Source organism: Epinephelus moara, chromosome 5 (genome assembly GCF_006386435.1).
Source record: "Epinephelus moara isolate mb chromosome 5, YSFRI_EMoa_1.0, whole genome shotgun sequence".
NCBI classification, from domain to species: domain Eukaryota; kingdom Metazoa; phylum Chordata; class Actinopteri; order Perciformes; family Serranidae; genus Epinephelus; species Epinephelus moara.
The window spans coordinates 37081743-37095731 of NC_065510.1; the positions used below are offsets into that span (position 1 = coordinate 37081743).

The following is a 13989-nucleotide window of genomic DNA, read 5'->3' on the forward strand; positions in this document are numbered from 1 at the left end:
CAAAGAGATGCAAAAGCATCACAAAGTCTGTGTGGTCTTGCTCCTGTGTAGGCGAGGTGTTGGAGCCCTTTGCATATCTTTGCCAATAGGCCTATTGTCTCATAATCCACCCATGCCTCTGATAGCTCTTGAGTCTGGATTTGTGACCAGAGGTGACTTGCTGTTGTGACATCTAAACTACCCTTAACAAGCTGTGCATTCTCCTATAATCTTTCCAAATACAGATAAAAATATAAGTTGTTGAACTGGCTTATAGTCGACTTGCCTTATTTCATATTTCTTGCTTTTTTATTTATCTTTTCATCCAATTCAATCTTGTTTTATTTGTCATCGCATAATCTTATTAGCATCTGTCTCTGCTTAATTACTTTGTAACCAACTTACAAAGTAATTAAGCAGTGGTATAATGTCATTAGAAGCTATATATTGAGACTGTTTTCTCTCTTCCAGCAACGCCCTGCCCTTTACATCTACACGACTATACCATGTTTGCTGCTGAGTAAATCCAACGACCACAGTCTTAATGCTGACCGCTGGAGCAGGGTGGAGTGCCTTGTTCATTTCCTTGGCAGTCCAGTGATTAAGCCCTGCACTTCTCTAACTCTCTGTGTTATATCTAACAATTTCACATCACTGCATATTTCTAGGCTCAATGGCCAAAAGTATGTGGACACAATCGTAAAATGCTATTGTCTTCTTTTGCCATGGGGCTGCATTTTAAAGTTAAGCTCCTTTATTCTACTCAAAGCAGTGGTTCCCAACTTCTCTCTTAAAAACACAAAAATTTTGGGTACTGAGTGTCTTTTTAAGTGCAGTTTCCTTCTTTAGAGTGAATGACTAACTGACGGCAACTTGACAGAGACAGCAAACTAGCTTGATAAAATGGCCAAACGCGTTTATGAAGCTGAATGTATTAAACTGTGTGGACCTTGAACTAATGACTAAGGAGAAATCTGGACCCCCTGACCATACTAGTTGGGAGCCACTGACTTAAAGGACACTACATACATATATGATATTTTAGACACTAGTGTGCTTCCATCTCTGTGGCAGCAGGTTGGGAAAGCCCCTTTCCTGTTGTGAGTGAGTCCAGTGGTTTTCCCAGTGTGAGTGTAGAGGAATTTGTTTGGCCTGCACAGAGCCCTGACCCCAACCCCATTCAACACCTTTGGGATGAGTTGGACTGTACTGCAGTGTTGTTGCCCAACATCTGTGCCCGACCTCAGTTTCAAGGCCATGACCAGATGAATCCACTTCGGGTCCCTGTGATAATACTAAGCTGTGGGCCCCTGCTGACAGCCTGCACCACCACCACCCCAATGTGTCCCTGTCAGCAATGGTTTGCACCTCATGGGCACTAAGTATACTGGTTTGGATACCAAAATGTTAAGATAATGTGTTTCAGGCTGTTTCTCTTCCCCTCTTCTTCTAGGTTACCACACAATATTTTTTTATGTGTATATTGCAGTTTCACACACGTAAAAACAGACTGTTGGATATGAAGAGCAGCAATGTTGAGGGCTCAGGATGTTTTCACTACCAGCAGTTCAGAAAGGCACAACTTAATTAAAATTACATCAAATTGCCCAGGCTTCATACAGTTTTTTAACATTGCTTTCAACATTAAACTGCAGAATTACAATCAGCTAGTCACTAATGAGCAGGTGACAGCAACAGTGGAGCCTGTGCCTTTCTTAATTTGATACTTGACAGACAAGGAGATAAAGCAGGCTTGTATGAAATTTGTCAAACTGTCAGCAGCCTTTGTGAAGCCTGATTGTTGTTGTTGTGTGTTGCAAAATCTATCAATTAATGCAGGAATGGGAACAAAACAAATACAAATACACTGGTTCAGTTTCTGACAATGTTATTTTGCATTGTGTTCTTGTGTCCATAGGTCTATGTAGTGAACACACCATTTGAATAACAAATATTCTGAGCACTTATTTACATAAAGTCAGCACTTCAATAGGAAGATGATGTGACTTGGTGGTTAAACTTGAATATTCTCTTTGATGACAGCTTCCCATCCTTTTTTTTCATCTTCAACATCTCAGCATTTAAATCCAGATTTAAAAAAAAACACCATAAATTTGGATATTCATACTTCACTGATAAGAATGTGGTTTGTGTATAATGAAATGCTAATGACAGATATATATGTTGAGATCTGGTGAGACGTCTCTCCCTTCTCTGTGTGTTTCTGGTTTGTCTGTTGGTCCGTCGAACCACTTTCCTCTAAAGTAAAATATTTTATCAACTTTTGAATCATAATAATAGATTATATTACATTTTGTATAGACATTCGTGGTCACTGCATCATGAATCCTAATAATTTTGATGATCTCCTGATGTTTCCTCTATCATCACCATGAGGCTGATATTTGTGATTTTCAGTAAAATATCTCAACACCTGCTAGATGGACTGTCATGAAATTTGGTGCAGGCACTCATGTTTCCCACTGGGATTAAATTTTATCATTTTGATAATTGATTATCCATCTAGCACCATCATCAGGTCAACTCTAAGTTCAGGTCTGCTCTAAGTTTTTAATGCATTAATTCTTTCATATGGACATTTCATCTGTCACTTACAATATAAATCCCACATTCTGTATCTAGAGAAATGTACACATGGACATACTGTAAATAATCATCAAGTCCATGTATATCCATGCAGTATGTATTTCTTTGCAGTAACAATGTATTTTACAGCACACAGAACACTAGACCTGTATAGGTGTTTTATTTTTATTTATTTATATTATATAAACAACTTTTTTCACATACTTGTATACATGATAGTCCTGTCTGTTCCTAGTATGTTGGACAATAAATGTGACTCTGATTCAAATACAGTGTATCATATAGTAAGACGGTATGACATGAACAAAATATAGTACAGAAGCACACAATACATACACACAAACAGAAATATATAAATATATAAATATGTATATCAAAGTATTGATCACTGGCAGCTCCTGGATGAACCGTGGTGTCTCATCCGCCGGGGGGCGCTGTGTTTTCTGCAACAACACGTTCACGTAGCGGGACACCAACAACCACTTCCGGGTTCACACTCACAAGAACAGGTTGGAGATAAATCCAATGGAGTCATAATTTTTGTGTACATAACCGTGTGTCCCCGCCGAAGGGATAAATTGTACTTGTATTACCGCATTTAGAAGCTGTGCTGAACGTTGTTGTTGTGAAGCTGCCGTTGGTTTAACGTTAGCTCGTGCTCCGTGTTAGCTGAACATGTCTGCGGAGGAAGCGGACAAAACAACCACCACTGATGCCAGCGCCGGAGATGAGGAGGAGGAATGGCTGTATGGAGGTATACAAAATACAACATATGCTGTCCGCAAACACAACTCCTCTTGACCGAAACATACATGTATCAATGTGTGTGTCAGTTAAGGAGTTGCTAACCAACAACACAGTCTGCTAATATGAGAAGATGAGAGGGTTAGCCTGGAAGCTAAGCTAGCAGCGCCTGTTTGCTTTTCCCGGCCTTTTGCAGCCGTATGTATGACTTGAGGAGAAAGTGATTGAATGTACCTGTCACATATTGAACCAAACTTAAAATGTTGCAAAATGTCGCTCTGTTGGATATTTGCACAGGTTAAACACGAGAAGCTAATGAATGCCTTTAGAGCTGGTTATTGTTGACACAACTATGTTGCATCTTTCCTCTTTCAGATGAGTCAGAGAGCAAAGATGAGGACGAGGAAGCCAAACTGAATGCTGCACTCAGGTATTTAACATCTCTGACAACCCACATTAACACCTTGGATTTGTGTAAGTGTTACAAACACTCAGAAGACACAGTCTGTTTCTGTCATGAGGAGGAGGAGGTGCTATTCACTGCAACACAAAGAGAAACCATAAAGAAGCATAAACCCTCACACATCCATGCATTCATCCAGCTTATATGCATTCATACATTTCAAGAAAAATGCATGAAAAATGATGTATCGTGTCACACCATACCTTCTAATCCTCTTACATTTGCACCATCATCATCGTGATGTTAAAGGGCGTGAAAACTCAGCTTGAAAAAAGTGAAACGTCTCTCTTAAATTCATACGAAGCAGGGGACAAACCTAAGTGCCTTCTTTAAGATGGAGGTTTTGTTCACTATTTTTTGGGCATTTACAAGTTCATTTATGTTGTTTTAGGATGTTTAGAGTAACTGGTTATGTTCTATCTGTAATTGAAAGAAACTTAATGTTTATTTTATGTACAGTGCACCTGGTGATGCCTCAACAGAGGATGCCGCTGCTGATGCGGCTGCACACGCTACAGGGAATGGAGTGGCCTCTGAGGTAGGAAGCGTGTATGCACACAGTCACAGTGTGTGCTGCAACGTTTGCCCTGCTCTTTCTCTGTTTTGTTTTTGTACATGTGCGTATGTCACAGTTTACATTCCTCTCAGTTATTTTCTGTCCCTCTGAGAAACACTCATGTCTAATTATTCTTTTCCTCCTGGTCTTTCAGGCAACAGCTGAAGCTGCAGGTGAGGACGTTGACAGTGACAGCGACAGTGACGACGACGACGATGATGTCCGTGTCACCATTGGAGACATCAAAACTGGAGCACCACAGTACACGTAGGTTATAGTCAAAGAGTGGGGTTTTGCACATTACTTTAGTCTTTGGCTAGTTTGAATAAAATTACTGTTTTTAATTTTTGCTTTAAAAAAGAGAAGTCGGGTTTTCCTGCATTTTTTCTGTTCATAATCATAAAACTAAGCTTGAAATCAAGATTTGATTAAAAAAATGTGCTTTCCCACACCATAATTTCTAGATAGCTTTCAGAAAACCCTGCTAACCTATTGATATTGGTCCAAGACCAGCAGGAAGTCAACACTGTCTTGTCTCTGAGCGAACTTTATATGCTTGTTGATGCTTTGACATGAGGCCAAAATAGCTTGTCTGGTCCACATTAGAACCTGAGGATGCTAAAGCTTACAAGTAACAGGAGCTGTCGTACACTATCAGCATATTAAGAAGCCTATTATTCACCGCAGTTGACTGTTCCTATTCTTTACTTGTATATGGTAATATATCTGGTGTACATGACAGCTAATTATGAGTAGATTGTGATATCAATGACAGGGTTTTAATTTTTTTCCTCCCAGACCTTATGGAGCTCCGCCTGTCAACCTCAACATTAAGACAACAGGCTCCAGACCCTATGGAAACGGTATCGTCCTCTATTCTTGAACTGGTTTCTGTTTTGACCTAAAAATATGTGTATTCTGCCCTGATCTGTTCAACAGAGGATATAGAGATTACACAGAAGTAGTAAATAAGAGTAGTGTCTGGTTAACATATTGTGGTGTTTATTTTCCGTAGCCTCCAAGATGAAGGGAGTGGACCTGGAGGCTCCTGGAAATATTAACGGGGTTCCCGTGCTTGAGGCGGACATGGAGTCCTTTGAAGAAAAACCCTGGAGGAAACCAGGTCTGTCTGTGTGTGTCTGTTGAAAAAACTGTAATAAATTGTAACTGTTCCTTTAGGCACCACAGTTACATGCATTTTCAGGATGTTTGGTGTCACTGACAATGACTTCATGCCGAGGGTGTACACTATATCATACATTTTGTGTGTGTGTGTTTGTGTGTGTGTGTAGGAGCGGATCTGTCTGACTACTTTAACTACGGCTTCAATGAAGACACATGGAAGGCTTACTGTGAAAAACAGAAGAGACTGCGCATGGGCCTTGAGGTCTCCACTGTCGGCTCAGTGACAAGCAAGATCACTGTGAGAGACCAGTGCTTACTCTGTCCTTTGTTTGTTTGTTTTTTCTTCCTGTCAACACCCTCTACATTTCATCACCCTTCTGTTTTCTTCACACACCTCTCCCTCTCACCACTGAGTTGAAATCAGAGCAGTTTCCTGCACAGTTTAACCCAGTCCTGTCCAAAGTCCAGCCTGGGGGCCAGTTGTGGCCTGCAGACTGATTTTAAACTGCCCTCAGCCTGTCTTTCAAAATATACTTTATAATTAACACAATATTGATTAATCAAGCAAGATCATTTTTTTCATTCACCTCACAATGGCAGAACAATCATATTAGTTTGTAGGCATGCACCAAGAAAGAACTGTGCAGGTTGAATTAATGTGTTTTCATGGATAGACCGTAAACAAGCAAACAAACAAATACCTCACACCAGATATTTTTTGCTAGGTAGCAGACCTACCTTCACTTTAAGATGAAACACTTGCGTTTGTGTCATTTGTCATGTAATTTTTTTAATAACCTATATGATGTGAGTAGCAGCTGTTCCCCAGGTATTTTCACATGATCTAATCTAGCCCCCATTCAGAAAAGTTTTGACACACATGGTTTAATTGGAAGCTTTCCAGTATAAGAAAAGCTTTACCCCCTTTTTGTTTTAGGTCAGAGGAACAGTAACAAAAGTAAACACTGTATTTTAATTTCACACACTTCTATCGCCTGTATTTCTACATTGCTTTGAAGACACTGCCTTCAATCTCTACTAACTACCTCTGCTATGATTAACACATGAAATGAGCTCTTTTTGGCTCTTTCTTAGGTTCAGCAAGGCAGGACGGGCAATGAGAAGGACATATCCAGTTTGCCTGTTCACACCTCCAAGCCAGACTTCACATCTCCTGTCAGTCTGTACAAGCCTGCTGTCAGTCAGGTCACCAGGTAAGACCGTTATCTCTACCTATTACAGATCTGGTAAAATAACACACGCAGTTTCCACTAGAAGTGATGCACAGAAATGTAGATAAGCTAGAAACTAAGTGTGTTTTCATCCACCTGTTGTATGTGCATTTTTAAAAATAAATAATTAAAAGTGGAAACACAAATAAAAAAAAAAAAAATGATACAAAAAAAAAATCTATCATGACGTACATGAAGCATGTGATTGAAATGTCTGCTTCGGCCTCTGCTCCACTGAAGAGAGTAAAAATTGCAGCAGACAAAAACGAGATCTGTGTTGAGCAATGATGGAAGTGTAACAAATTGATACATGAGCATCATATTTCCATCATGTTTTCTGCATGGTTGCCCTTTGTTTGAGATTTGACTGATACTTTTTTAAATACATCATCTTTTGCGCCTCCTTCTGCAGTGCTTCACTGGCACTTGGCTCTAGAATTAGCACCACCAAACGTTTATCTCGATTTGCTCAACTCCTTATATTAACACAACAGTAGAGAATGGAAACGTTTATTAATTCACATTATCTTTTGATGAATTTCTGGAATAAAAAAAAAATTGCACTACATTTGGATGGAATTTTGGCTCGTGTCTAGACAAGGAGAAGCTGGAAGAGGAGAATTGATGCACAACACATTGAGCATCTTAAGAGGAGAGAAAAATATTTATTTTAATCAGGTTGCTGTGAGGCAGCAGTAGTTACTGTGGAAGCAAACTGCACGGTGAAGATATTTCTTGTGTTAGCTTTTCAACATGCTAAGACTCCGTCTCGACTCACACGACACACAAAAACACACCTGGTCACCTCCAGGTTTATCAGTGTCCCTGTGGTTAGAATAGATCATCCCATGGGCTGTACGTGTGTGTGTTTGGGCCGATGTTACTCTCATCTCCTTTACCCCTGTCCTTTGTTTCAAAATGGTAGGATCTCTCCCCCTCAGTGGCCTGGCCCACCTGTTCAGGACATGTCCTATTATACGTAAGTTGGCATGGCCTTGTCTCTACAAGGTTAAATGGGCCTGATGGGAAATGTGTTGATGTTTAAAACAGGGGGCCTGGTGTTTTTCTTGACCATGAAACATGACCATAGAAAAACTCCTGGTGCTACTTCCAAGGCCCCAAAAATTCCTTTCTTTGGGGGTGTGTGATGATGTGCATGTGTCGTAACGTAGTAAGTTAACATCAGTTAGAACTTTAGAAGGAGACACTAGAATATCTTCATTTCAGATGGACCACAGCTCAATTCACATCTCAGTCAGCTCAGGAAGTGACCTCATTTAGGATCCTTGTGGCCTGAGGGTAGAAGCTCTTCCTGAGCTTCTCAGTGCTGGCCTTGTGTACTAGATGCCATCCTCCCGACCTCAACATGGAGAAAAGACCGTCGTGCAGGTGGTGGGGATCCTTAATGATTCTCCTGGTCTTAGTCTAGCAGCACCTGGTGTAAATGTTCCCTATGCAGGGTAGAGCAGCGCCTACTGTATGCTCAGCTGAACACCCACTCTTTGCAGGGCCTCTTAGTCCTGTTAAGTGCCGTTTCCATACCAAGCACTGATGTTCTTTGACAGGACGCTCTCGATGGTGCAGGAGTAGAAATTCCTCACCTCATAGCTTCTAAGGTGAAACAGTCTCCGCTTTGCCTTTCTTACCACAGAGTCAGGGGACCAGGCCCTCTGTGATATGGCCACCAAGGTACTTGAGGCTGTCCACCCTCTTCACCAAGGACCCATTCATTTTAAGTGGAGCGTAGTTCCTTTCCTGCTTCTTCCTGCAGTCCATTGTCAGGGCCTAGTCTTTGGAACGTTCAGGAGTCTGCTGAAATTATTGGGGACTACATCATTAGAGACTTTCATGTGAATTAGATGTTTAGTCTATGCATATTGCTGATTATGTTTGTTTATTTTATGTGTGGAAGTAGACAGTGTGTATGCTCAGTGCATTGACTTTTACTTTTGAATATTCTTTTCCCAGGAAGCCCAGTGGTACTATAGATGTGATTGGCGGAGGGACAGCCACCATCAGCAGGGTTGAAGGGCGACGCAGACACAATCTAGAAGGCAACAATATCCAGGTACACAGAGCCAACACAGACTGTCACTCTGAATTATGAAACATGTAGCTATTTCTAAAAAAGTGATTTGAAAAGTTTTCCTGTTGCCTAAACTAGGGTTAACGTTAAGAGAAACTGAAGTGAGTGTGTTTTTATCCCAACCTTCTCTTGTCTCTTTGTGCAGGTGATCGCTGAACAATCAGACGCCGAGCCGACTCCAGCTAAAATTCCTACTTTCTTCCCTCCCGGACCGCTTCCTCCAAACATACCCCCACCTCCGTTCCTCCCTCCACCACCCAACGTCAACACTGCACCCCCACTCATCCCCCCACCCAGTAAGTTCATCATCATCTTATTCTCTCTCAGCTGGCCTCTTGTGTGTATTTAATTTTAAGCAATCATCCGATCTTCCCTTGTACTTGCTCTATTTTATTGTGTTCAGTGTGTGTATTCTCTCTTTCTCCCTCGTAGGGTTGCCCATTACTGTCCCTCCTCCTGGTTTTCCTCCTCCACCCAGCGGGCCCCCTCCTTCAATCATCCCCACAATGGACAGGTAATACACATGTTAAAAAAACACACACACACACACAAGCTGCTGTTAGTCAAACAGACTCAGTAACTCCCCTCTAGGCAACAGACACAAAAAGAAGCGTTTCTGAATTTGAGAATTTTTTAGCTATTTGTTTCTCAACCATTAAAGCTGGAATTTGATATATGTAAAGGAATGTCTGTTACACTCAAGCCCAGATGACTAATAAGCCTATCACTGCCAAAGGAGGTTCTTGGTACTTTGCAGCACACCAGAGTTGTGGTGTCTGAGGCAACTTTGCAGTGCTGTTGCACTGGAAGTGATATTTTTTACATCAACCCGCCAGAGCGAAAGGGGGCAGGAAGCCAGGTGAGACTATAGCAACAGAGCAGCAGCTAGATGCATGGTGAAAGGTCAGCATCTCCGAGTGAATGCTCCACATACAAAAGAAACTTCAGAGGAAGTCAAAGAAAGAAAGCGATCGATGGCGAGGACAAACACAGATCACCATGACCAAATACAACTACAACTGTAATCTAAAAGCTGTAACTGTAGGTCGATATAGTGTAATCATCCCAATCTGATACAATCATCAGTCTAAAATAAACGTGGAAGCACTGGAGAGCGATGGGCAGCAAATCACTTCAACTGACTGTAGTAAGCTGTTAGTTTCCATCCTCTAACCTAGTTTTTACTCATCTTAACATGAAAAAATACTTGGTCCTTGCCATGATAGAAGCACACCCCCAGACGCACGCACACACACACACACACACACACACACACACACACACACACACACTAACATGTTGCCTTTCCTCTGTTTCTGCAGTAGCCATGGTGGAGGTTATGATGGACGCTCTGTCCCTCCATACCCATTCCCTCAAGGTAGGAAACTTTACAGTGTAATCTGGTCTTCTAACATCAGCAGCACAACAGTGTCAGAACTTGTTTTCAGTCGATTAATAAGAGATCTACTGTCATATACACATATAGAAAATATAACCCTGCAATGTGTTTAAAACAGTGGAAACAAAGATATTTTGACAGAAATGCGTCCTAAATATTCATGTCATTATGATTTATAAAGCATTATCACCCATTGGCATGATTAGTGACTGTCAAAGATTGCGAACTGGATTTGAACAAAGTCTGATTTCCAGGAAACATATGAAAGCAAAGTAATAACCAAGCCTTCATCTCCCTTCCTATTTACATTTTCAGGTGCATACCCTCCACCCATGGCTGGAGGTGTGCCTCCTCCTTGGCCCCCCATAATGGACAACTCTAAACCCTGGGACTACTATTCTCGTCGAGACGACAAGAGAGAGAAGGAAAGAGAAAGACCCCGAGAGAGGACACATGAGAGGGAGCGAGAGAGGGAACACAGTCCTTCAGCTATCGGCTACACCAGGTGAGACGGATAAAAACAGACAGACACAGACTGATGAAATTTTAGATTAAAAAAAAAACCTCTAACATTAAAACGGAATATTTTTAATCAGAGAATGGACTTGTTTGGTATACATGCAAATATAACAATCAAGTTAAAGGTCTTGTTCTGTCAACTTCCATAGCGACGAGGAGCGGTATCGTTACCGTGAGTACCAGGAGCGTGGTTATGGAGAGCGTCATCGTGACCGGTCGAGCCGGGAGAAAGAGGAAAGACACAGAGAGAGACGGCACCGAGAGAAAGAGGAGGGACGCCACAAGTCCTCTCGCAGGTATAAAGACACACACACACACACACACAACTTTTCTTAGGAAAACTGAGTTTGCTAAACCCCTCCCCCAAACAGTCATTATCCTGTCATAACTTAGCAGCTATAACTAGGCACAGTAGGCTGACAAAATTTGGATTTATCCACATGTTGCAGCAGTGTACATGGAGCTGTAGTACGAGTGATACTCAGCTTAAAGAGAGTTTAAAAAAAACATGTTCTTAAATGGCACCTCTACTGTGTAGCATGTCTTTTCTGAGTACAAGTTGATCCTAGATCCTAGCACAGGAGAACAAAATTCATTGCACATAATAACATTGTCAGTGTCAGGCAGAAAATGTATTACATTTTTAAATTGACCTCTTTAGGAGGGTCCAGGCCAATAACTCATTCATCACTCGTTTACAATTCATTCTGATGTGCTGGGCATAAACAAAGAGAAAAAGAATAATAAGATAATATCCTAAACAGATAAAATAAAATAAATCACATCCTGTCCTCAGATCATTAGTATGTGTAACAAGTTAAGAAATTTGGTAAACTCTGATTTAAACAAACATTCTAAATCATTAGTATTAGGGGTGGGGAAAATAAAATCGATTTTTATATTAATCGCGATTTTTTTCTTGGATGATTCTAAAAATAGATTCTCTCCCCAGAATTGATATTTTTCAGTTACTTTTTGACAGATTTTTTTATTTATGGTACTAGTTTAATGAGCAGAAGCAGCTAAATGGAGCAGTTTACCTAAAGATGGGGGCGGATAAGGAGAATGTTTTTTCTGTATGGTAAAGGTGGTGCACCACTCTGCATTCAAATTAATTTCAGATGGACTGACTGACATGATGTGCATAATTTTTTTTAGGAATTATGACTCATAATATGCAGTAGTCGCTAGAATTGAATTCAACTTTTGGTTTTGTGTAAGGAAAAAAAATCCAGATAATTGAAATATCGAATCGCAATGTAAATCGAATTGGGACCCAGAATCGTGATAGAATCGTATCGGGACCAAAGCATATTGTCCCAGCCCTAATTATTATAATGAAATTAATTACTTTTAGCCAAATTTATCTTTCTTCAGCCGTCCATTGTATCATGTCATGTGTGTCTTCTAAAACAGACAGAAGCACATGGCTAATAATTATGCAGAAATATGTCAACAGACTTAAGCTAGGCTGTCCAATCCTGCAGACTCTACTAGACTCCCATTAAAAAGATGCGAGATGTTGAGTCCGGGGAAACTCATACAGATATTTACACACCTTGTTTTCCTAGCTCAGCATGAGAGGATGTTTGTGCCACTGATTCCCCTCTTTCACCAGTAAAAAAAACCCCCAACATATATCCATGACTGACTGTATGAGCTCAGCTCAGCTAGTTAGCATTTGAGATAGTAACCCTGTCAACTAAAGAACCAGCAGAGCTGTATAGGACATGATTATTTCCGTGTTTTCCTGTAAACCCTCTCTGATTGGGCTCATCTTGCCTCTGTTCCATTCACTGAAGCTACAAAATTACAATACTGCCTTCTTCTTTAGAGACTATTTACGACTCCAAGTTTTATTATTTGGGGCTAAAGGAAAAAAAATATTTTTATGTATTTGCATGATCCATGTGGGTCACATTTTCAGGTCAGAAAATCCAGAATTAAAAAAAAAAAAAAAAAAATCCAGAAAAATGACACCCCTGCTTATAAAATCTGCCAGGGACAGGTACAAAAGCAAGCTTCTTATTTCTGGCTCATGATCGTTGGTAGGTGCTGTTAACTGTGTTAAATGAGACGCTGCTTTTGTCTGCCCCTGAAGTCAAGGACCCCCCCCCCCCCTTTTTTTTCCCCCAGTTTTCAAAAATTACTAAGGATTTCGCTTCGTTGTTATGTTCACTGTAAAATGCATATGTGGTGCATCAGAACAGGAAGACTGACAGCTGTAACAAAAATAACTAAGTGGGATAAGGGCATAGCAAATAGCAGACTGAGAAACTGGATCTTTCTGAAACAGTATATCAGAAATATTTTCCATTTTTCAGTTGTCTCAAACTTTGTCCTTCACCTAACTTCACCTCCATTATTCTTATGTGGCACCATGCTGCCACTCTGTCATTTTCTTTACCCTTTTGTCTGTCTCCATTTCATTTCACCTTTTCTTTCACCCATTGATCTTCTTGTCTGTATTTATACCTCTCTCCTACCTAACCTTTTTATCTCCCTTCCCTCCCTGCCCTTTACTTTCCGTCTGATCTCTTTCCCTTCCCTCTCAAATATCCCCTCACCTCACCTCCTCTGCCCTTTTCACACTCTCGTCCTTCTCCTTCCATTAGCAGCAGTAGCAGGAGGAGGCACGACAGCGAGGAGGGCGACAGCCACCGGAGGCACAAACACAAGAAGAGCAAGAGGAGCAAGGAGGGCAAGGAGGCCAGCGAGGACATCAGCGCAGACCAAGAGAACCAGGAAGCCATGGAGTAGTGATCGCCCCCTCCTGTTTTGCCTCTGTCTGTCTCCGGTCCCGTCTGTCCCTCCGTGTCTCCCACCGAGATGAGAAAGAAGGAAAGGGAGACGATGAGCGCAGACCAACAAAACCAGGAAGTCGCAGAGTGATCGATGCGCCCTGTCACTCCCCTCTCCATCAATCTCAATTCTCCTCCACACTGCTGTCGTTCACCCTCACCATCACAGAGAATGGATGGAGCAGAGGAGGTGGTAAAGGAGGGATGGTCGTCAGTTGTACTTCATCTGTCTTTCCATCACTAGCTGACATCAGGCAGGACATCAATCCATCTTCATCCCCCTCCTCTTCTCCCCAGCCCTCCTCTCAGAGCACTGCTGTAGGAGTTAGGTCATGCTCGGAGATTTCTCTGTATAGTCAGGATGATCAGCAGATTTAGCTCTTTTTGCTGTCATTTGTTTGTTTGTTCTTGTTCCGTATGAAGACATCTTTAGACAGCTGTCAGTTTGAGTTCGATTAAAAAAAAAAACTTTTGATAA

The 13989-nt window shown here is 41.3% G+C and overlaps 1 protein-coding gene across 2 annotated transcripts; it reads left to right on the forward strand.

Moving 5' to 3' along the window:
• Window positions 1-3069: 3069 nt before the first annotated feature.
• On the forward strand, window positions 3070-13989 carry fip1l1b (FIP1 like 1b (S. cerevisiae)). 2 transcript variants are annotated; one of them, XM_050044728.1, is made up of 16 exons: window positions 3070-3340; window positions 3706-3760; window positions 4253-4331; window positions 4504-4616; window positions 5148-5212; window positions 5365-5472; window positions 5642-5772; window positions 6570-6688; window positions 7632-7685; window positions 8675-8774; window positions 8938-9088; window positions 9225-9306; window positions 10115-10170; window positions 10507-10696; window positions 10860-11006; window positions 13326-13989. In XM_050044728.1, the coding sequence occupies exons 1-16, from the start codon at window positions 3262-3264 to the stop codon at window positions 13468-13470; spliced, it is 1674 nt and encodes a 557-aa protein (XP_049900685.1). In that variant the 5' UTR covers window positions 3070-3261; the 3' UTR covers window positions 13471-13989. The 2 variants fall into 2 exon arrangements, with proteins under 2 accessions (XP_049900685.1, XP_049900686.1); XM_050044729.1 differs by having other exon boundaries at window positions 13329-13989.

What these genes read in the sequence shown, in the direction of transcription:
- fip1l1b (XM_050044728.1), top strand. Translation starts at nt 3,262, where the DNA reads ATGTCTGCGGAGGAAGCGGACAAAACAACCACCACTGATGCCAGCGCC. An exon ending in TAGAAGGCAACAATATCCAG is followed by an intron (nt 8,775 to 8,937) that starts GTACACAGAGCC and finishes CTCTTTGTGCAG; the next exon opens with GTGATCGCTGAACAATCAGA. An exon ending in TCCATACCCATTCCCTCAAG is followed by an intron (nt 10,171 to 10,506) that starts GTAGGAAACTTT and finishes TTACATTTTCAG; the next exon opens with GTGCATACCCTCCACCCATG.